The following is a 24,518-nucleotide window of genomic DNA, read 5'->3' on the forward strand; positions in this document are numbered from 1 at the left end:
TACTGCAGAGTTAGTGAGGATGCACATTCTAGAAGGTAAGTGTATATTGTACGTTTGTATATACTGCAGAGTTAGTGAGGATGCACATTCTAGAAGGTAAGTGTATATTGTACGTTTGTATATACTGCAGAGTTAGTGAGGATGCACATTCTAGAAGGTAAGTGTATGTTGTATGTTTGTATATACTGCAGTACGTCTAAGTGACATAAACGTACACAAAGAAAATGCTCTAATGTATATCCACCGTATTATTGCATCATTGTTGCATTTAACTGTGTGTTTAACCCCTGCAAAGGTAAAAGTTTAAAGTCAACTCCAAAGCAGTAATGCTCTACTGGGAGCTAGCTCAGCATATTTGGTTAGCCAATGACAAAAGGCATCTGTGTGTAGCCACCAATGACCACACAGTATCTTATCCATGATAAATAGAAGTGTATTCCCTTATATACAGTATATAAGCCTTGAATAAGACCACTGGAGTATAGAAACGTTCATAAGATGGAAAGTTAATTATATGACAAAGCTGACCCTTCCTCCACTTTAGTATTTGTGAGATGCAGCCATGTACTGAACCTTTTATACAAACTGTATGGGGCTGTAATAGGAAGTGTGAACAACAATATCTGGAGTCATTTACAGGTCATCATACAGCTCATACACACAACCTAAAAGTACTTTTTATACTTGTGTACACATAGAACCATCAGAAAGATTGTACAGCAGTGTAGACCACACCTCCCATCATTTGTTGCTAGGTGTTAGGGAGCCAGAGGTTGACATTTTGTGGGTGGGCCATATCAAGAGGGGACAGGTCATCACCAGTGGATAGTGGGCTGGGTCTTAAGTGTTTTTTGTCGTTGGACATGTCTGGTTGGTTTGTAGGCGTGTCTGGGTGATCTATGGGCGGGGCTAAGGGGAATTCTGTAAATAGGGACATATGGCTGTCTCAGTGGGACAAAGTATAGAGTTAGGGACTGTCCCTCTCTAATAATGACAGTTGGGAGGTTTAATAGATAAGCATTTGCATTTTATTACACAAAAACCAAACTAGAGATGCAGGCAGACAAGCTTGTGACTTACTGGCGGTGAAAATGTTAATTTTATTTTATTTCTAAAAACAAAGTGATGAATAATTCTGGATTTTGGAATTCGGTATTTGTACCTGCACTGCACCTGTCAGCTGGGTATAAGGCGTAGCAAACACAGCCTTGTTCCCTATCAGCAGTAGCCTCAATTACTTGTGATTAATCCTCCTAGTTCCTATAATACCAAGTTACACTGAATCCAAAGACATAACCGAACACAATAAAATGGGCTGAGTAAAATCTAAATCCCTTTATTCAATTCACAATAAAACATATCAGCTCAGGCATCTGATGCATCTCATGACATTTGGTGCACGTCATCAGCATTTCTATGCAGATCTTTACTGTCACTATATATTAATATATAACAACTACTGTAATGTTCTCCTGCAATAACAAAATGATACAATGGGCAGTAAATATATATTTGTGCCGGCATTGTGCATAAAGTATGTTTTAGCACCAGCATATGCCCATCTCTGGCCCTCAAGCTTTCAACGGGACAAATAAAATGCTGTATTGTGTTAGAACATTTTACTGCTGTTTGCGTATAATCATGTGTTTAACTTCTGAGAAGTAGTTAAACACATAGTTTAAGTTATTAGCTTTTTACAGCAAGACACTGCTAATTCATGTGTGCCATATAGATAACATTGTGCAGGAACTAGCACTGATTGGCTATAATGCAAGTCTGTAAATAACCCTGAGATAAGGGGGCAGTCTGCAGAGGCTTAGATACAAGGTAATCACAGAGGTAAAAAGTATATTAATATAACTGAGATAAGGGGCAGTCTGCAGAGGCTTAGATACAAGGTAATCACAGAGGTAAAAAGTATATTAATATAACTGAGATAAGGGGCAGTCTGCAGAGACTTAGATACAAGGTAATCACAGAGGTAAAATGTATATTAATATAACTGAGATAAGGGGCAGCCTGCAGAGGCTTAGATACAAGGTAATCACAGAGGTAAAAAGTATATTAATATAACTGAGATAAGAGGCAGTCTGCAGAGACTTAGATACAAGGTAATCACAGAGGTAAAATGTATATTAATATAACTGAGATAAGGGGGCAGTCTGCAGAGGCTTAGATACTAGGTAATCACAGAGGTAAAAAGTATATTAATATAACTGAGATAAGGGGGCAGCCTGCAGAGGCTTAGATACAAGGTAATCACAGAGGTAAAAAGTGTATTAAAGGGACACTGAACCCAAATGTTTTCTTCTGTGATTCAGATAGAGCATGACATTTTAAGCAACTTTCTAATTTATTCCTATTATCAAATTTTCTTTGTTCTCTCTGTATCTTTATTTGAAATGCAAGAATGTAAGTTTAGATACTGGCCCATTTTTGGTGCACAACCTGGGTTGTTCTTGCTGATTGGTGGATAAATTCATCCACCAATAAAAAAGTGCTGTCCAGAGTTTTTAACCAAAAAAAAGCTTAGATGCATTCGTTTTAAAGTAGATAGCAAGAGAACGAAGAAAAAATGATTATAGGAGTAAAATAGAAAGTTGCTTAAAATTGCTGCTTTATCTGAATCATGAAAGAAAATTTTTGGGTTCAGAGTCCCTTTATTGGAACTGTGTTGGTTGTGCAAAACTGGGGAATGGGTAATACAGGGATTATCTTTCTTTTTAAACAATATTGGAGTAGACTGTCCCTTTAATTTTGCAAAAAGGAAAAACTGTAATTTGTTTTTATAACAGAATTGTGTCTGTACCAGTGGGTAATAAATGCAGCTAGATTTTATATGAATCTGGTTCCCACTTGACCAAAAGCAGTAATGGAGGAGGATGGTTTTGCTGCCTTTGTGCAATGAGCTTTTATCACAGAGGCCTCTAATTCTGTCTGCTAAATATTGTTTTGTAAAATGTTTGTGCAGATGGTGTTTTTCCATCAAATGCAAAGCAACAATACAACAGCAACATCCATGTGATTGGAATATGTTTGTGTTATGATGAGTCACAGACATTCAGATAGGGATTGCAATTTTAAATAACTTTCTAATTTACTTTTATCATCAAATTTACTTTTTTTGTGGTATTCTTTGTTGAAAGCTAAACCTAGGTAGGCTCATATGCTAATTTCTAACCCCTTGAAGGCTCCCTCTTATCTCAGTGTATTTTGACAGTTGTTCACAGTTAGACAAGCACTAGTTCATGTTTGCCATATAGATAACATTGTGCTCATTCCAGAGGAATTATTTATGAGTCTGTACTGATTGTCTAAAATGCAATTCTGTCAAAAGAACTTAAATAAGAGGGCAGTCTGCAGAGGCTTAGATACAAGGTAATCACAGAGGTAAAATGTATATTAATATAACAGTGTTAGTTATGCAAAACTGGGGAATGCGTAATAAAGGAATTATCTACCTTTTTAAACAATAACAATTGTGGAGTAGCGACAGTCTGGTGTAACAAAATGCTTTATTTTATGACAGCATTTTATTTGTAAACAAATTACTTTTGTTTATTGTTAAATGTTTAAATCATAGTCAAAGTTGTATTTCACTGTCACAGCAAGTTAAGATACAGCTGGTTAGCCAATGAGAAGCAGGCATACATAAGTATGCTCTAATCGCTGGCCATATCATAATCTGGAGCACAATGGGGTTGATCCTCCTTTGCAGAAGTTAAACACGTTTTTTTAAAAAGTGAAACAAAATAAAACGTTTTATTTCTATTCTAGACCATCATTTTAATGTACCATCCATGTAATATGTAGATGCAGTAATCACACGATTGTTCCCAGGCAATATGTATGCAACGGAATGGAACCATGGCTAATTCTGTTAACGCAAGTTGCCATCTATTTATTATAATGTTACAACTCTTAAAGAAATATGAACAATGAATGGGGAGATTTTCTCTTGCATTAATGTTTTAAAACAAAGTTGTATAAGAGCGAGGGAATGAACCTTTACTGAGTCACAGAATTTATCTAAAATACAATCATATTTATGGGCGGTTATACCTCTCGGGTATTATATTAGGCAGCAAACTTTTTTTCCCCAATGAGATACACTTATTGTTTTCTAGCAAAGTAAACTTCTTCCTGTATGATAACCGGATCATCTAGTCTGATGAGTTGTGTAACATACTTTGCTGTCACATTTATATATATGACAGTTCAACATTTACCTATTTTTCTCTTCTTTTTGTGCCACATTACATAACACATTTCTTTTTTTCAGTATGAATTATTGTTTTTATTTTCTTTATGATTACACTTAAAACTAAAGCCTTATGTCTGTTTAAATGATTTCAAATTAATTTCTCTTTAATGTTTAAATAATCTAAGGATAATTTTTAAAGGAATGTAATACAGTTCTCCCTTCTGTCTTGGGGTAGGTGACACGTGAGACTTATTGTAGCATTTTCCTATACACAGACAATGTCAGGATAACTACATTTTGCACTCCTGGTCTCCCGTCCTTCAGAGGAGGTGACATGTGAAATATACTGTAGCATTGCCCTATACACAGACAGTACTCTCAGGATGGTCTCCTGTCCATCTGCGGTTGACATGTGAGACTCACTGTAGCATTGCCCTATACACAGACAATTTCAGGATAACTGCAGTATGTACTCCTGGTCTCCTGTCCCTCTGGGGGTGACATGTGAGACTCACTGTAGCATTGCCCTATACACAGACAATCTCCGGATAACTGCAGTATGTACTCCTGGTCTTCTGTCCCTCTGGGTGTGACATGTGAGACTCACTGTAGCATTGCCCTATACACAGACAATCTCAGTATAACAGCAGTATGTACTCCTGGTCTCCTGTCTCTCTGGGGGTGACATGTGAGACTCACTGTAGCATTGCCCTATACACAGACAATCTCAGTATAACTGCAGTATGTACTCCTGGTATCCTGTCCATCTGGGGTAACATGTGAGACCTACTGTAGCATTACCCTATACACAGACAATCTCAGGATAACTGCAGTATGCACTCCTGGTCTCCTGTCCCTCTGGGGGTGACATGTGAGACTCACTGTAGCATTACCCTATACACAGACAATCTCAGGATAACTGCAGTATTCACTCCTGGTCTCCTGTCCCTCTGGGGGTTGACATGTGAGACTCACTGGGGCATTACCCTCTACACAGACAATCTCAGTATAACTGCAGTATGTACTCCTGGTCTCCTGTCCCTCTGGGGGTGACATGTGAGACTCACTGTAGCATTACCCTATACACAGACAATCTCAGGATAACTGCAGTATGCACTCCTGGTCTCCTGTCCCTCTGGGGGTTGACATGTGAGACTCACTGTAGCATTACCCTATACACAGACAATCTCAGGATAACTGCAGTATGTACTCCTGGTCTCCTGTCTGTCTGGGGGTGACGTGAGAGTCACTGTAGCATTACCCTATACACAGACAATCTCAGGATAACTGCAGTATGCACTCCTGGTCTCCTGTCCCTCTGGGGGTTGACATGTGAGACTCACTGTAGCATTGCCCTATACACAGACAATCTCAGGATAACTACAGTATGTACTCCTGGTCTCCTGTCCCTCTGGGGGGTGACATGTGAGACTCACTGTAGCATTGGCCTATACACAGACAATCTCAGGATAACTGCAGTATGTACTCCTGGTCTCCTGTCCCTCTGGGGATGACATGTGAGACTCACTGTAGCGTTGCCCTATACACAATCTCAGTATAACTGCAGTATGTACTCCTGGTCTCCTGTCCCTCTGGGGGTGACATGTGAGACTCACTGTAGCATTACCCTATACACAGACAATCTCAGGATAACTACAGTATGCACTCCTGGTCTCCTGTCCCTCTGGGGGTGACATGTGAGACTCACTGTAGCATTGCCCCATACACAGACAATCTCAGTATAACTGCAGTATGTACTCCTGGTCTCCTGTCCCTCTGGGGGTGACATGTGAGACTCACTGTAGCATTGCCCTATACACAATCTCAGTATAACAGCAGTATGTACTCCTGGTCTCCTGTCCCTCTGGGGGTGACATGTGAGACTCACTGTAGCATTGCCCTATACACAGACAATCTCAGTATAACTGCAGTATGTACTCCTGGTCTCCTGTCCCTCTGGGGGTGACATGTGAGACTCACTGTAGCATTGCCCTATACACAGACAATCTCAGGATAACTGCAGTATGCACTCCTGGTTCTTTGCACATTGTACGCTATTTCTATAAGGGGCTTTTAATTGTGGTTTATTTTTGTATCTTGAAGAGTGACCATTGCACATTTAATAGCAGATATTGTGCATGATGTTTTTATACAATATGGAAATTAGAGATGTGCATTTGGCAGTTTCGTTCACTATCAAATGCAGAAGTAGGAGTCTGTTTTTGGTATTCGACTTTTTTCGATCTTAGTGTGTTTCACTTGTACAAGAGGATAGTGCCGAATACCGCAAACAGAATTCTACTTCCGCATTCGACAATGAACGAAACTGACAGATGCGCATCTCTAATGGGTATTGCTTATGAAAACTGAAAAACAATTTAATACTTTTGTTTCTGATACATGGGGGTAAACGTCCTGGTAATAATGAACTCGCTTTATTTTACAGAGACCTTAGCTGAGCCCTCGCTGCAAGCAACTCAGATGAAACTAAAACGGGCAAGGCTGGCAGACGATTTGAATGAGAAAATTGCGCAGAGGCCGGGCCCAATGGAACTGGTGGAGAAGAACATTCTTCCGGTTGATGAATGTTTAAAAGATGTCATTATAGGCAAGTGTGAAATAATGCAGCTGAATAACCACACCTCCAAAGATGGGTTACTGTGCCCAGAATGCACCTCGGCTGCCAAACGGTTAATTTCTGCTGTTTACAGCTTGGTGGGCATTTAAAGGGACATTCCAGCCAAAATTGGAATCCACATGTATGCATTTCGGTATTAAACAGAAGCAATTTTGTAATATACATGCGTTAGCAAAAAGGCTTCTAATAAAAGCTATAACTTTTTCAAAAGTGTATTTAAGTATGCACCGTGCACCAGCATTTTAAACACAACACTTGCTCAGAGAGCCTATGGTGCTTTTAACATATGGTAATGACTCAATTTGTTAATTACTGATATGATACAAGCCCCACTGGCGCTCTGAGCAGCTGCATTATTTAAAATGCTCATGCACAGAATATCTAGCTATGCCTCACATGCACGTGCAGAGACAAATGTTAACACTAAAACAGTGATAACCTTTACTAGAAGCATTTTTGCTAATACATTTATATCTATTCAAAGATGTAATTCATCTATGTGCATTTAAATTTTGACTAGACTGTCCCTTTAAACTCGCATGTATTTAAGAACTACAGAATTTTGTGGCACTTTAAAAAAATAATAATAATGTCTAGATATTCTTCAAGGGGATGGGGAATAGCATTGCAAATGTCAGTGTCTGAGGATAATAAAATATTTTCAAGATATCTGTTTTTTTGTGACTGACTTTTATGAAAATCTTGCTTTTCTTTAATGAAAGATGTCATTGCGTTTTATTATTGTGTTATTGAACAGCCAATGGCAGATCTGTGTACCATGTTATATTACATATACCTTTAATATAACAAAGCGGGAAAAAAGGTTATTGCTGATCGTTTTATAATATTGTGCAAATTCACAGATGCTGAGAGATATTTAGTAAAATATATAGAACGCAGTGTGCAGTCAGTGTGCATAGTGTGCAGTCAGTGTGCATATAGTGTGCAGTCAGTGTGCATACAGTGTGCATACATTCAGGAACAACTAATATTACAGAACTGCACAACTGGAAAGGTATATACATATAGACAGATAAATATACAGACAGACAAACAGAAACATATATACATACAGACAGATAAATATACAGACAGACAAACAGAAACATATATACATACAGACAAATAAAAAGGTATATACATACAGATAAATAACAGACAGACAAATAGAAAGGTATATACATACAGACAGATAAATATACAGACAGACAAACAGAAAGGTATATACATAAAGACATACAAATAGAGAGGCATATATATATATATATATATATATATATACAGACAGATAAATAAATAGATATACAGACAGATAAATAAGTAGATATATAGATACATAGAAAGGAATATACAAAAGGACAGATAGATATACAGACTGAAAAATAGGTTTATATAGACAGACATATAGATATATATACAGACAGATGGATAAATAAGCAGACAGATGAATACACATATACAGATACACAGAGGGCGAATATATTTATATTTGTTGGAAGGGCTGGTTATACCTCGCTGTTCTGGGTTATACAATTATACTGATTTTTAATGTAGGTTTGCAAGGCTTTTACAATTGAGCCCACTGCATTAACAAGGTGTACAGCACTAATCAACAACACATCATTTATTAGATGCGCTGATTCATACTTATCACATCATTTATTAGATGCGCTGATTCATACTTATCACATCATTTATTAGATGCGCTGATTCATACTTATCACATCATTTATTAGATGCGCTGATTCATACTTATCACATCATTTATTAGATGCGCTGATTCATACTTATCACATCATTTATTAGATGCGCTGATTCATACTTATCACATCATGAAATGTCATCATTAAATTGCATTCTACTAAGATTTATTAATGCATTATATATTTTTGCCGGCAGTTGGTCAAGCGAGTTACCCTGAGCCCCTGGATACTTTGTCTTTTGATGAAGACAGCAGCGATGCTTTGTCCCCAGAGCAGCCTGCAAGCCAAGAGTCGCTAGGGTCAGCGGCATCTCCGGGAGAGATAAAAACCAGTGATTCGTCATCTCCCATATCTAACATTACCATTCAGGTATACAGCACGGCTACTCTAGATAGAATCCGTTTACAACTATAAGGTGTAAGTTATTGATGCATTACTGAGCTTGCAATGTAACAATCTATACTGAATACACCTGGGGACTCTCGCCTAGATGGGATAATTGACTATACGATCATTTGTGTGGCTCTTGCTTTTATAAAATAGAGGATCTTAATCTCACACTTTTATCTCTACCATAAATGAATTTTGCTTTCAGTTACTATACCTGATATGAACAGTTTTATGTCTGCTTCCTGTCTGTGCATTTTGCTGCCTTAAAGGGACATTAAACCCAAAACATTTCTTTCATGATTCAGATAGAGCATGCAATTTTAAGCAACTTCCTTATTTACTTCTATTATCTAATTTGCTTCATTCTCTTGATATTCTTTGCTGAAAAGCATATCTAGATAGGCTCAGTAGCTGCTGATTGGTCGCTGCACATAGATGCCTTGTGTGATTGGCCCACCAATGTCTATTTCTATTTATTCAACAAAGGATATCTAAAGAATGAAGCAAATTAGATAATAGAAGTAAATGGGAATGTTGTTTAAAATTGTATTCTCTATCTGATGAAAGATTTTTTTTGTATTTAATGTCCCTTTAATAATTAAAGAAACATTCAACTCCAAACTGAAACCCCATAAAATATTTAAAGGGACAGTCAGCACCATTATTTTTTTTATCTATTGTAAAGTTCACTGTAAAAACCTGTACCCACTTGCATGCAGTTGTGTCCAAAATAAATCCAGTGTGCTGTTTAACACAAAGGGTGCGTATTCTCATCCTCTCCCATCCTTTCCTAGCACTTCTGAGTTGATTCTTTAATATTATAAATATATTTCAGCAAATTAATTTGCAATTTAATACTAGTCTTAAATGTTTGGTCCATATTCTCTTTAAGACAATCCTTAGGGAGAGCATTATACATATCCCATATATGTAAATATAAAAAAAACAAATCTGTATAAATGGTTCTTGTGGCTTAACACAATGATTAATACGATATGTGCAGCAAGCAAAGTCATGCGATAGGAGAGGACATCCCTTCCCCTGTAATCTCTGGATTACTCGGCCTGTCAGTTAATATTAAGATATAGATGTCTTTGTGTTGCAAGGTCACACCTCTAATATCAAATCATCATTACTGGCACGGACACAGGCTTTTGTACACTGTGTTATACAAGCCCAAGCGAGTCTGTGGATATCTTAGATGAGAAGAGTGTGACACACACCGTGTGACAGTGTGTGTGTATGTCGGAATATTTATTCTGTAATTACACAGATTCTCTGCATGGCACTTAGCAGATTCCTGTCTCTTTATTTATAGCATGAAGATTCTCAGTTTGCTATTCACAATTAGGAATTGCATAGTAAGGGTCACATTTAAATATAAAGTAAGCAGTCTTGTTTATTTTATATAAAAACACTAAATGCCTTATAGTTGGTTTGTGAGAAACCCCTTATTTATGTTTAAATACACATAGCACAGTCACAGCTGGATGTCTCATTAGGCAGCTGCCTAGGGACACCTTCTCTTAGAGGGGCACCCTCCTGGCTGGCTGAGTGATACATTTGTGTATATGTTGTGTTCTGTACAGCCCTAGTGCCATATATAGCCAATGGAACAGTGTACTGGGAATAAATGGTCTCTTCTGAGGCAGATGTGTTTGTGTGCTAGCACCTGTTAATGTTCACATCTAGTACAAATGGGCTGTAAACCTAGGAAGGGACAAATCAGCGTTAAAGGGACACTCAAGTCAAAATAAACTTTTATGATTCAGATAGAGCAACAGTTTCCAATGTTCTTCCATTATCAAATTTTGCACAGTCTTTTTATATTCACACTTTCTGGGGAACATATACTAGTCTGTGATTGGCTGATGTCTGTCACATGATACAGGGTTCCGGAAAATGGGAGAGAAAATAAATTCTTCCGAAAAAAATCTACTGCTTATTTGAAGTTCTGAGTAGGTGTTAAATGATTGTCTTTTTATTATGCACTTGTTAATTATGCACTTCTACTACCTTGAGTGGTTCTTTAAGATTTAGACACTTTCTGACGATCTTCATTAAATATAAATGATGTGAACTGCAGTAGTTTCGTTGTGCATTTACACCCTGCTTGAGATTCACAGGTTGTGCCTTAAAGGCACAGTCTACACCAGAATTGTTATGGTTTTAAAAGATAGATAATCCCTTTATTACCCATTCTCTAGTTTTCCATAACCAACACAGTTTTATTAATACTCTTTTTACCTCTGTGATTACCTTGTATCTAAGCCTCTGCAAACTGTCCCCTTATTTCAGTTCTTTTGACAGACTTGCATTTTAGCCAATCAGTGCTGGCTCCTAGGTAACTTCACATGCATGTTATCTATATGACACACATGAACTAATGCCCTCTAGTGGTGAAAAACTGTCAAAATGCTTTCAGATAAGAGGCGGCCTTCAAGGTCTTAGAAATTAGCATATGAACCTCCTAGGTTTAGCTTTCAACTAAGAATACCAAGAGAACAAAGCAAAATTTGTGATACAAGTAAATTGGAAAGTTATTTAAAATGACATGCCCTATCTGAATCATGAAAGTTTACTTTGGACTAGACTGTCCCTTTAACATGTTTTAAAAAGAACAATAACATTGACTGTATATTGTGAACATTTTTTTTTTCTCTTTCCTAGTAAGTTAATGAGAAAAACAAATAAAACACAAATAAGTAAATGGCAAATAATGTACACATGTTCCCATCTATACTGGATGCATGGGACACAATTTTGGGTCAACGTTCATAGGGCCTAGCAAAACATAAATAATTACTGCTGAGCTAATATATATACACTGTGTATGTATATAAGGGAGTATTTAACAGGTTGCGGTGTGTTTTATCTCTAGAATTAATAAATCATAATGATCTCTGAGTGATTAATTAGGACAGTGTGTGCGTAGCAGGAAAGGTATTCTTTAATGTATGAATCAAGTTAAATGTCTATTCTGGAATGTGTGTACGAATCAATCTGCTAATTCCTAGAGACAAAAATTACATCTCACCTGATCCATTAAAAAGGGAAAAAACGTTGTGTACCTTAAATTGTAGAAAAACAAAAATATAAAGTAACATATACTATAGGTAACATGATAGATATTTATGAAATATGTACCTGTAAGGATTGTTTATATAAAGAAGCACTGTGTGAATGTATTTTTATATATATATATATATATATATATATATATATATATATATATATATATATATATATATAAAAATATATTAATATATATTGTGATGGCAGAAAGGAAACAGAAGTCATATTCTCTTCTGAAGTACAAGCTTAAATGACCAATAATACAGTCAAATTGCATAATAAAAAGACAATGTAATAGCTTTTGCTCTGAATTTCTGAAGAATGGAAGATTTTATTCTGACACATTTAAAAATGTCCTTCCATTTTCCGGTCCTTTCTATCATGTGATGTCATCAGCCAATCACAGACTCCTGTTTATAATGTGGATTCTTGCCCATGCTCAGTAGGAGCTGGTGCCTCAGAAAGCGTGCTTACAAAAAGTCTGTCCACAATTTGATGATGTTAAAGTGATTAAATGTAAATGGGAAGGTTGTTTGTTTTCCTTATATTGCATGTTTTGTCCGAATCATGAACGTTTTTAGTTTTAACTTTAGTGTCCTTTGATTTAATTATCAGGATTCCCTTATTGAAGTCTATTCCATGGGGCCTATTTATTAATGTGCGAGCGGACATGATCCGATATTGCAGATCATGTCCGCTGCACATCGATAAATGCCGACAGCATACGCTCTCTGCATTTATCATTGCACCAGCAATTCTTGTGAACTGCTGGTGCAATGCCGCCCTCTGCAGATTTTAGCCACTAGCAGGGGGTGTCAATCAACCGAACGTATTCGATTGGGTTGATTTCTGGCGATGTCTGTCCGCGGCCTCCGAGCAGATGGACAGGTTATGGAGCAGTGCTCTTTAGACCGCTGCTTCATAACTTCTGTTTCAGAAACACGGGGCATCAAGCTCCATACTGCTGAGCTTATATATATTATATATATACTGTGTATATATAGCAAATCCTGCTGCACCTTAATATAAAAAAATGTGCTGAGCTAATATATATATATACTGTGTGTGTGTATATATATATATATATATATATATATATGCTAAACTTACTTTTTTTGTTTCTTTAAATCCACCTTTGAAAGAAAAAAAAATCACTTTCAACTTAATTTAAAGAAAAACTCCTGTTCTTATTCTGAATAAATAAACTGTCATGCCACCATCTGTTCGTTTCAATTCAAATGTAAACAGATTTTACCTTTTTTAATGCATCGTTTTAAACACAACTTCTTATGTAGATTTATATGTTTAACAAAACGTCTGAGAGACCATTTTACAAACTGCATGAAATCACTTTAGTTACTATAGATAGGGCTTATAACAGTGCACAACTAATTCACAGCTTGGCGAATATACTGAGGTTAAGAGGATATTTCCTTTTCATTTTTGGGATCTGATGAAAGTCATTCATACATACTATGCCTGCCTGATAGTGTAAGGGCAAAACTCTGTTAATCCAAGCCAGCTGCTGTTAAGTACAAGGGCAAGGGATAGACCACAACTCTTAGTGTTCCGAAGAGAAACCCCAGACACATTAATAGATATACACATCCAAATACCAATACATATAAGGATATACAAGGATATCCAGAGACAGCATTGATTGAAAATGGAAGCTTACCATTCATAACATCATAAACAAATCTACCTGTTTTTTCCTTGGAAAGATCAAGCTTTTTTATTGCGTTAAACAATAAAGACGTCATACTTCCCACAATTCAGTCCATTTATTAAGTCTGTTTTTCGTCAGGGTACTCTGTTTTTATACCACCTCCCTTTTGATACGTAACTCAGACTTAAGCCAAGTAAAGGATTTAGGATTCCTGCTGATACACCCCCCTCCCCCCACAAACCTACAGATTTATTTATTTTTTGTATGACTTATATTACACAACTACAAGTGACACATCCGTCATTAGAAGGGTTTGGATGTAAAATGTGTAACATATTTTAAAACAGTATAGATGTTAGCATATCCGGCATACCCATTGCAGCATTTAGTCTCATTAATTGTTCACATAATTGCTAAATATAGCATTAAATACACAGAATCTCATTAGTGTAAAGAAACTCTACCAAGGGAGTATTTAACAGGTTGCGGTGTGTTTTATCTCTAGAATTAATAAATCATAATGATCTCTGAGTGATTAATTAGGACAGTGTGTGCGTAGCAGGAAAGGTATTCTTTAATGTATGAATCAAGTTAAATGTCTATTCTGGAATGTGTGTACGAATCAATCTGCTAATTCCTAGAGACAAAAATTACATCTCACCTGATCCATTAAAAAGGGAAAAAACATTGTGTACCTTAAATTGTAGAAAAACAAAAATATAAAGTAACATATACTATAGGTAACATGATAGATATTTATGAAATATGTACCTGTAAGGATTGTTTATATAAAGAAGCACTGTGTGAATGTATTTATATATATATATATATATATATATATATATATATATATATATATATATATAAATATATTAATATATATTGTGATGGCAGAAAGGAAACAGAAGTCATATTCTCTTCTGAAGTACAAGATTAAATGACCAATAATACAGTCAAATTGCATAATAAAAAGACAATGTAATAGCTCTTGCTCTGAATTTCTGAAGAATGGAAGATTTTATTCTGACACATTTAAAAATGTCCTTCCATTTTCCGGTCCTTTCTATCATGTGATGTCATCAGCCAATCAAAGACTCCTGTTTATAATGTGGATTCTTGCCCATGCTCAGTAGGAGCTGGTGCCTCAGAAAGCGTGCTTACAAAAAGTCTGTACACAATTTGATGATGTTAAAGGGATTAAATGTAAATGGGAAGGTTGTTTGTTTTCCTTATATTGCATGTTTTGTCCGAATCATGAACGTTTTTAGTTTTAACTTTAGTGTCCTTTGATTTAATTCTCAGGATTCCCTTATTGAAGTCTATTCCATGGGGCCTATTTATTAATGTGCGAGCGGACATGATCCGATATTGCAGATCATGTCCGCTGCACATCGATAAATGCCGACAGCATACGCTCTCTGCATTTATCATTGCACCAGCAGTTCTTGTGAACTGCTGGTGCAATGCCGCCCTCTGCAGATTTTGGCTACTAGCAGGGGGTGTCAATCAACCGAACGTATTCGATTGGGTTGATTTCTGGCAATGTCTGTCCGCGGCCTCCGAGCAGGCGGACAGGTTATGGAGCAGCGCTCTTTAGACCGCTGCTTCATAACTTCTGTTTCAGAAACACGGGGCATCAAGCTCCATACTGCCCCCATGATTCAACTACCAGTTCTGTGAGGAAGTGCTTTAGCAAATTAGTCTTTCTGCCCTCAAACTCATGACCTCTTGTTCTGGTGTTTTATGCACTTCATTACATTTTTGTTAGAGATGTAAAAATTAAACAAATTTTAACATATTTGTTAGTTCGTTTCAAATTCGAGTGTTTGTACAACATTCTAACATTTGTTTAATGTAATGTTATTTCTAATGTTATCTTTAAATGTAATATTCAATTCAAATTGTTCTAATTCAAATCAAATTATGCAATATTTGAATTATAAAAATTCAAATTGATATATTTGTAATAGTATTTCTAATGCTCTCTTTAAATATATTTGAATTATGCAATATTTTGTGTTGATATATTTGTATCTATAGTGTAGCAATTTACTATATTCCCTACAACATGAACTATTGAACTTTGGGATAGTATTTGTTAAAGGGACATTCAACACTGCCCACAACATTAATCTATGTTTCAAAACTAAATAAAACGATCAAGCTGCAAGGTGCCCCCTTTCTCTTACTTACCGCCTTCACTGTTGAATCGTCATTGTTATCTTCCAAATTGGTGTCCTAATATGTCTTCCTAACTCCCCCCACCGTGACGTCTTCGCCTTCTTTCTCAAACTAGCAGCCAATGAGAGCCCATTCCCCGGACTGAAATCCAAGCGCGTTCACGGCCGTTAGCGCATGCGCAATATACTAGGAACACTAAAAGCGGAACCAAAATAATCGAAGTTGTTTCCGTTACGCTGATATTACTTACAGCACTCTATTACGTTGTGTTAGGTAATAACACTATCCGCATCAACAAATTAGTTTGCCGGAACGGAAACAACTTGGGTTATTATGGTTCCGCTTTTAATGTTCCTATTGTATCGCGCATGCGCTAATGCCCGTGAACGCGCTGGGATTGAAGTAGGAGAAATGAGATAGAAGTGCCGGCTAGTTTGAAGAAGACGAGCTGTACGTCATAGTGGGGGGAGTTAAGCAGCCATATTAGGAGACACATTTTGAAGTTATCAATGAGGATTGAACAGTGAAGGCAGTAAGTAAGAGAAAGGGGGAACGTTGAAGCTTGCTCTTTATACTTAGTTTAGAAACATAGGTTATTGTTGTGGGCAGTGTTGAATGTCCCTTTAAATCGAATATTGCCTTTAAAATTTTAAATGGGGATATTCAATCTAATTATAAACATTCGGAAACTAAAGTAACATTCGATAGATGGCACATAGAACTATTCATTCTACCAAGCAAATTGCACATTCGCCCATCCCTAATCGTTATATAGATATAGCAATTCCACATTAATGTAAGATTAAGACAAGGATAGAAAATCAACTATAATACAGTAAAAAAAAAAAAGCAGCAGAGTAGATATAAAGCTTTAATTCAACTGCCAGAAAATAGAAGTTGTTGGCTCCACTGACATAAATAAAGATTGCAAGTATCATAACTTAACATTGCTTCTCTCCGGATTTGTTTAATTGGAAGTCTTGTTAAGTGAGAAGTAGCTGGTGAACTCGCAGAGAGCTTAGTCCTGGGATAATACATGGCAGCCTGTATCTGGCAGGAAGAACTGGATTTCAAGAATAGGGACAGAAAACATCAAAGTAAACATCAGACTTGTCTTTCTTTGTGTAAAAGTCAGACTTGTCTTTCTGCGTGTAAAAGTCAGACTTGTCTTACTGCGTGTAAAAGTCAGACTTGTCTTTCTGCGTGTAAAAGTCAGACTTGTCTTTCTGCGTGTAAAAGTCAGACTTGTCTTTCTGCGTGTAAACATCAGACTTGTCTTTCTGTGTGTAACAATCAGACTTGTCTTTCTGCGTGTAACAATCAGACTTGTTTTTCTGTGTGTAACAATCAGACATGTCTTTCTGTGTGTAAAAGTCAGACTTGTCTTTCTGTGTGTAAAAGTCAGACTTGTCTTTCTGCGTGTAAACATCAGACTTGTCTTTCTGTGTGTAACAATCAGACTTGTCTTTCTGTGTGTAAACATCAGACTTGTCTTTCTGTGTGTAAACATCAGACTTGTCTTTCTGTGTGTAACAATCAGACTTGTCTTTCTGTGTGTAAAAGTCAGACTTGTCTTTCTGTGTGTAAAAGTCAGACTTGTCTTTCTGCGTGTAAACATCAGACTTGTCTTTCTGTGTGTAAAAGTCAGACTTGTCTTTCTGCGTGTAAACATCAGACTTGTCTTTCTATGTGTAACAATCAGACATGTCTTTCTGTGTGTAACAATCAGACTTGTCTTACTGTGTGTATCAGTCAGACTTGTCTTTCTGCGTGTAACAATCAGACTTGTCTTTCTGTGTGTAAAAGTCAGACTTGTCTTTCTGCGTGTAACAATCAGGCTTGTCTTTCTGTGTGTAACAATCAGACTTGTCTTTCTGTGTGTAAAAGTCAGACTTGTCTTTCTGCGTGTAACAATCAGACTTGTCTTTCTGTGTGTAACAATCAGACTTGTCTTTCTGTGTGTAACAATCAGACCTTTCTTTCTGTTTCTAAACATCAGACTTGTCTTTCTGTGTGTAACTATCAGACTTGTCTTTCTGTGTGTAAACATCAGACTTGTCTTTCTGCGTGTAATAATCAGACTTGTCTTTCTGCGTGTAAAAGTCAGACTTGTCTTTCTGCGTGTAACAATCAGACTTGTCTTTCTGTGTGTAACAATCAGACTTGTCTTTCTGTGTGTAACAATCAGACTTGTCTTTCTGTTTCTAAACATCAGACTTGTCTTTCTGCGTGTAATAATCAGACTTGTCTTTCTGCGTGTAACAATCAGACTTGTCTTTCTGTTTCTAAACATCAGACTTGTCTTTCTGTGTGTAACAATCAGACTTGTCTTTCTGTGTGTAACAATCAGACTTGTCTTTCTGTGTGTAAACATCAGACTTGTCTTTCTGTGTGTAACAATCAGACATGTCTTTCTGTGTGTAACAATCAGACTTGTCTTTCTGTGTGTAAGTATCAGACTTGTCTTTCTGTGTGTAAGTATCAGACTTGTCTTTCTGTGTGTAAACATCAGACTTGTCTTTCTGTGTGTAACAATCAGACTTGTCTTTCTGTGTGTAAACATCAGACTTGTCTTTCTGTATCTAAACATCAGACTTGTCTTTCTGTGTGTAAACATCAGACTTGTCTTTTTGTGTCTAAACATCAGACTTGTCTTTCTGTGTCTAAATATCAGGCTTTATATGCTTGGCTTTTTGTCAGTTCTTACGTCTGTTTCATAAACTACAAAACACAGTCAAATAACATTTTACCTTCTCCCACTTCCTTGAAGTCTACAGAACAGTTTCAGGTCTTGCACTGTGCTTGTGCAATTAAGTCTAAATTAGTTGTAGTTTCTGTAGCTTTAAACCAGTGACCCTTTATCACTTTTGACAACAATTATTTGCTTGATACTTTGTTGTTCATCTGTAGTAAATACCTGGTACAGCTGTGCTTCACATTAAAGGACCACTAAAGTCAAAATGAAATGTTTATGATTCAAATAGAGTAGCAATTTTAAACAACTTCAAATATACACAATCTTTTTTTATATTCACACTTTTTGAGGCACCAGCTTCTACTGAGCATGTGCACAGTGTATACGTACATGCATTTTGTGATTGGCTGGTGGCTGTCACATGATACAGGGGGTAGAAAATATAAGCAAATTTTGAAATTTGTCACCAAAAAAATCTACTCATTTTTTAGGCAAATCTACTGTATTTAGAACATAAAGTCAGCATGTGCTGTAGTTTTTGTTTTCATCAACAATTGCCAAAATTGCAGGTAGTTTTAAATTGTTCAAGGTTGCAGGATCCCCTCTGTCTGACCATCTTGTTTGTCCACCCAACAGACAGCCCCAAAACACATACATACCTCCCAACATTTGTGGCTTGGTCTCAGGGACTCAGGAGGTTGATGGGGGCCCGTCACCATTTTGTGGGTGGAGCTGTGGAATCATGGGTGTATCTTGGTGGTCAGTGGTTATGTCTGGGTAGTTTGTGGGCATGCCTGGGTGTTCAGTGGGGGTGGCTTAGGGAAAAGTTTGCAAATAGGGACATATGACAAGTTCAGAGGGACAGCGGAACAGAGCTCAGAATTAGGGACTGTCCTTTTCAAATAGGGACAGTTGAGAGGTCTGCACACATTTTAGTTTTGCTCTTTCCTGGGACCACAAAAACTGATAAACTTTCTTAGTTCTGCTTTTTTCCTGGTGGCCACAAAAAAATAGCTTGACAAATCTGTTTAAAAATTAGGAGCCAGGCATATTTTTAGGAGCCAGACAGTTGGGTTTGTACATAGATATATGGAGAATAACCCAAAAAGTTAGGAGCCAGGGGTAAAATTCTAGGAGCCAGTGGCTCCCAGGCTCCTGGGTTTGTCGAGCCCTGGTACAGAGGATCACATGATCCATGAGCCACTAACTGACCGTTCCTGATTTAAATTGTTTGTTGGTATTGATTTAGCTGCACTATACAAATAAGCAACAGTAATCATAACATTAACAACATTCATTAGAGAACCATTAGTTCTGTGATTTTATCCAGCGGAATGTGTCCCTGCAGTGCCCAGACCCCTACTGCGTATTAATGTTACACACTACGGTCAGCCTGAACCCTGTATTCTGTTTGTAACATAAAATAATGTGCGCTTGTTAATAACATTATACACTGAGACAATCAGCCTTATGTCTGACCCCTGTATTCTGTTTGTAACATAAAATAATGTGCGCTTGTTAATAACATTATACACTGACAAAATTAGCCTTATGTCTGACCCCTGTATTCTGTTTGTAACATAAAATAATGTGCGCTTGTTAATAATGTTATACACTGAGACAATCAGCCTTATGTCTGACCCCTGTATTCTGTTTGTAACATAAAATAATGTGCGCTTGTTAATAACATTATACACTGCCAAAATTAGCCTTATACCTGACCCCTGTATTCTGTTTGTAACATCAAATAATGTGCGCTTGTTAATAACGTTATACACTGAGACAATCAGCCTTATGTCTGACCACTGTATTCTGTTTGTAACATAAAATAATGTGCGCTTATTAATAACATTATACACTGACACAATCAGCCTTATGTCTGACCCCTGTATTCTGTTTGTAACATAAAATAATGTGCACTTGTTAATCACATTATACACTGAGACAATTAACCTTATGTCTGACCCCTGTAATCTGTTTGTAACATAAAATAATGTGCGCTTGTTAATAACATACACTGAGACAATCAGCCTTATGTCTGACCCCTGTATTCTGTTTGTAACATAAAATAATGTGCGCTTGTTAATAACATTATACACTGAGACAATTAACCTTATGTCTGACCCCTGTATTCTGTTTGTAACATAAAATAATGTGCGCTTGTTAATAGCGTTATACACTGAGACAATCAGCCTTATGTCTGACCCCTGTATTCTGTTTGTAACATAAAATAATGTGCGCTTGTTAATAACATTATACACTGACACAATCAGCCTTATGTCTGACCCCTGTATTCTGTTTGTAACATAAAATAATGTGCACTTGTTAATAACATTATACACTGAGACAATCAGCCTTATGTCTGATCTCTGTATTCTGTTTGTAACATAAAATAATGTGCACTTGTTAATAACGTTATACACATAGACAATCAGCCTTATGCCTGACCCCTGTATTCTGTTTGTAACATAAAATAATGTGCACTTGTTAATAACATTATACACTGAGACAATAATCCGTATGCCTGACCCTTGTATTCTGTGTGTAACATAAAATAATGTGCGCTTGTTAATAACGTTATACACTGAGACAATCAGCCTTATGTCTGACCCCTGTATTCTGTTTGTAACATAAAATAATGTGCGCTTGTTAATAACATTATACACTGAGACAATCAGCCTTATGTCTGACCCCTGTATTCTGTTTGTAACATAAAATAATGTGCGCTTGTTAATAACGTTATACACTGAGACAATCAGCCTTAAGTCTGACCCCTGTATTCTGTTTGTAACATAAAATAATGTGCGCTTGTTAATAACATTATACACTGAGACAATCAGCCTTATGTCTGACCCCTGTATTCCGTTTGTAACATAAAATAATGTGCACTTGTTAATAACGTTATACACTGAGACAATCAGCCTTATGTCTGATCCCTGTATTCTGTTTGTAACATAAAATAATGTGCGCTTGTTAATAACATTATACACTGAGACAATCAGCCTTATGTCTGACCCCTGTATTCTGTTTGTAACATAAAATAATGTGCGCTTGTTAATAACGTTATACACTGAGACAATCAGCCTTATGTCTGACCCCTATATTCTGTTTGTAACATAAAATAATGTGCGCTTGTTAATAACGTTATACACTGAGACAATCAGCTTTACGTCTGACCCCTGTATTCTGTTTGTAACATAAAATAATGTGCGCTTGTTAATAACATTACACACTGAGACAATCAGCCTTATGTCTGACCCCTGTATTCTGTTTGTAACATAAAATAATGTGCACTTGTTAATAACATTACACACTGAGACAATCAGCTTTATGTCTGATCCCTGTATTCTGTTTGTAACATAAAATAATGTGCGCTTGTTAATAACGTTATACACTGAGACAATCAGCCTTATGCCTGACCCCTGTATTCTGTTTGTAACATAAAATAATGTGCACTTGTTAATAACGTTATACACTGAGACAATCAGCTTTATGTCTGACCCCTGTATTCTGTTTGTAACATAAAATAATGTGCACTTGTTAATAACATTATACACTGAGACAATCAGCCTTATGCCTGATCCCTGTATTCTGTTTGTAACATAAAATAATGTGCGCTTGTTAATAACGTTATACACTGAGACAATCAGCCTTATGTCTGATCCCTGTATTCTGTTTGTAACATAAAATAACATTTTAGACCCTATTATAGTATTATCAAGATATGTAGCGGGGCAGTGTTTTGATAGCATATTTAGGCCTAGATTTAGAGTTCGGCGGTAGCCGTCAAAACCAGCGTTAGAGGCTCCTAACGCTGGTTTTGGCCGCCCGCTGGTATTTGGAGTCAGTGATTAAAGGGTCTAACGCTCACTTTACAGCCGCGACTTTTCCATACCGCAGATCCCCCTACGCCATTTGCGTAGCCTATCTTTTCAATGGGATCTTTCTAACGCTGGTATTTAGAGTCGTTTCTGCAGTGAGCGTTAGAGCTCTAACGACAAGATTCCAGCCGCCTGAAAAAAGCAGGAGTTAAGAGCTTTCTGGCTAACGCCGGTTCATAAAGCTCTTAACTACTGTACCCTAAACTACACTAACACCCATAAACTACCTATGTACCCCTAAACCGAGGTCCCCCCACATCGCCGCCACTCGATTAAAATTTTTAACCCCTAATCTGCCGACCGCCACCTACGTTATACTTATGTACCCCTAATCTGCTGCCCCTAACCCCGCCGACCCCTATATTATATTTATTAACCCCTAACTTGCCCCACACAACGTCGCCGCAAGCTACTTAAAATAATTAACCCCTAATCTTCCGACCGCAAATCGCCGCCACCTACGTTATCCCTATGTACCCCTAATCTTCTGCCCCTAACATCGCCGACCCCTATGTTATATTTATTAACCCCTAATCTGCCCCCCACAACGTCGCCGACACCTGCCTACACTTATTAACCCCTAATCTGCCGAGCGGACCTGAGCGCTACTATAATAAAGTTATTAACCCCTAATCCGCCTCACTAACCCTATCATAAATAGTATTAACCCCTAATCTGCCCTCCCTAACATCGCCGACACCTACCTTCAATTATTAACCCCTAATCTGCCGACCGGAGCTCACCGCTATTCTAATAAATGTATTAACCCCTAAAGCTAAGTCTAACCCTAACACTAACACCCCCCTAAGTTAAATATAATTTTTATCTAACGAAATAAATTAACTCTTATTAAATAAATGATTCCTATTTAAAGCTAAATACTTACCTGTAAAATAAATCCTAATATAGCTACAATATAAATTACATTTATATTATAGCTATTTTAGGATTAATATTTATTTTACAGGTAACTTTGTATTTATTTTAACCAGGTACAATAGCTATTAAATAGTTAAGAACTATTTAATAGTTACCTAGTTAAAATAATTACAAATTTACCTGTAAAATAAATCCTAACCTAAGATATAATTAAACCTAACACTACCCTATCAATAAAATAATTAAATAAACTACCTACAATTACCTACAATTAACCTAACACTACACTATCAATAAATTAAACACAATTGCTACAAATAAATACAATTAAATAAACTATCTAAAGTACAAAAAATAAAAAGAACTAAGTTACAGAAAATAAAAAAATATTTACAAACATAAGAAAAAATATTACAACAATTTTAAACTAATTACACCTACTCTAAGCCCCCTAATAAAATAACAAAGACCCCCAAAATAAAAAATTCCCTACCCTATTCTAAATTTAAAAAGTTACAAGCTCTTTTACCTTACCAGCCCTGAACAGGGCCCTTTGCGGGGCATGCCCCAAGAAGTTCAGCTCTTTTGCCTGTAAAAGAAAACATACAATACCCCCCCCCCAACATTACAACCCACCACCCACATACCCCTAATCTAACCCAAACCCCCCTTAAATAAACCTAACACTAAGCCCCTGATGATCTTCCTACCTTGTCTTCACCATGCCAGGTTCACCGATCCGTCCTGGCTCCAAGATCTTCATCCAACCCAAGCGGGGGTTGGCGATCCATAATCCGGTGCTCCAAAGTCTTCCTCCTATCCGGCAAGAAGAGGACATCCGGACCGGCAAACATCTTCTCCAAGCGGCATCTTCTATGTTCTTCCATCCGATGACGACCGGCTCCATCTTGAAGACCTCCAGCGCGGATCCATCCTCTTCTTCCGACGACTAGACGACGAATGACGGTTCCTTTAAGGGACGTCATCCAAGATGGCGTCCCTCGAATTCCGATTGGCTGATAGGATTCTATCAGCCAATCGGAATTAAGGTAGGAATTTTCTGATTGGCTGATGGAATCAGCCAATCAGAATCAAGTTCAATCCGATTGGCTGATCCAATCAGCCAATCAGATTGAGCTCGCATTCTATTGGCTGTTCCGATCAGCCAATACAATGCGAGCTCAATCTGATTGGCTGATTGGA

The 24,518-nt window shown here is 37.1% G+C and overlaps 1 protein-coding gene across 6 annotated transcripts in view; it reads left to right on the plus strand.

Moving 5' to 3' along the window:
* Positions 1-24,518, plus strand: part of MRTFB (myocardin related transcription factor B) — a 530,378-nt gene that overhangs the window by 411,622 nt on the left and 94,238 nt on the right. For all 6 annotated transcript variants that reach the window (XM_053694678.1, XM_053694677.1, XM_053694679.1 and 3 more), the window contains 2 exons: positions 6,651-6,812; positions 8,742-8,914. In XM_053694678.1, the coding sequence (XP_053550653.1) occupies positions 6,651-6,812; positions 8,742-8,914 (335 nt within the window). The remainder of the gene's footprint in view (positions 1-6,650; positions 6,813-8,741; positions 8,915-24,518) is intronic.

This window comes from Bombina bombina, chromosome 11 (genome assembly GCF_027579735.1).
Source record: "Bombina bombina isolate aBomBom1 chromosome 11, aBomBom1.pri, whole genome shotgun sequence".
Lineage (NCBI taxonomy): Eukaryota > Metazoa > Chordata > Amphibia > Anura > Bombinatoridae > Bombina > Bombina bombina.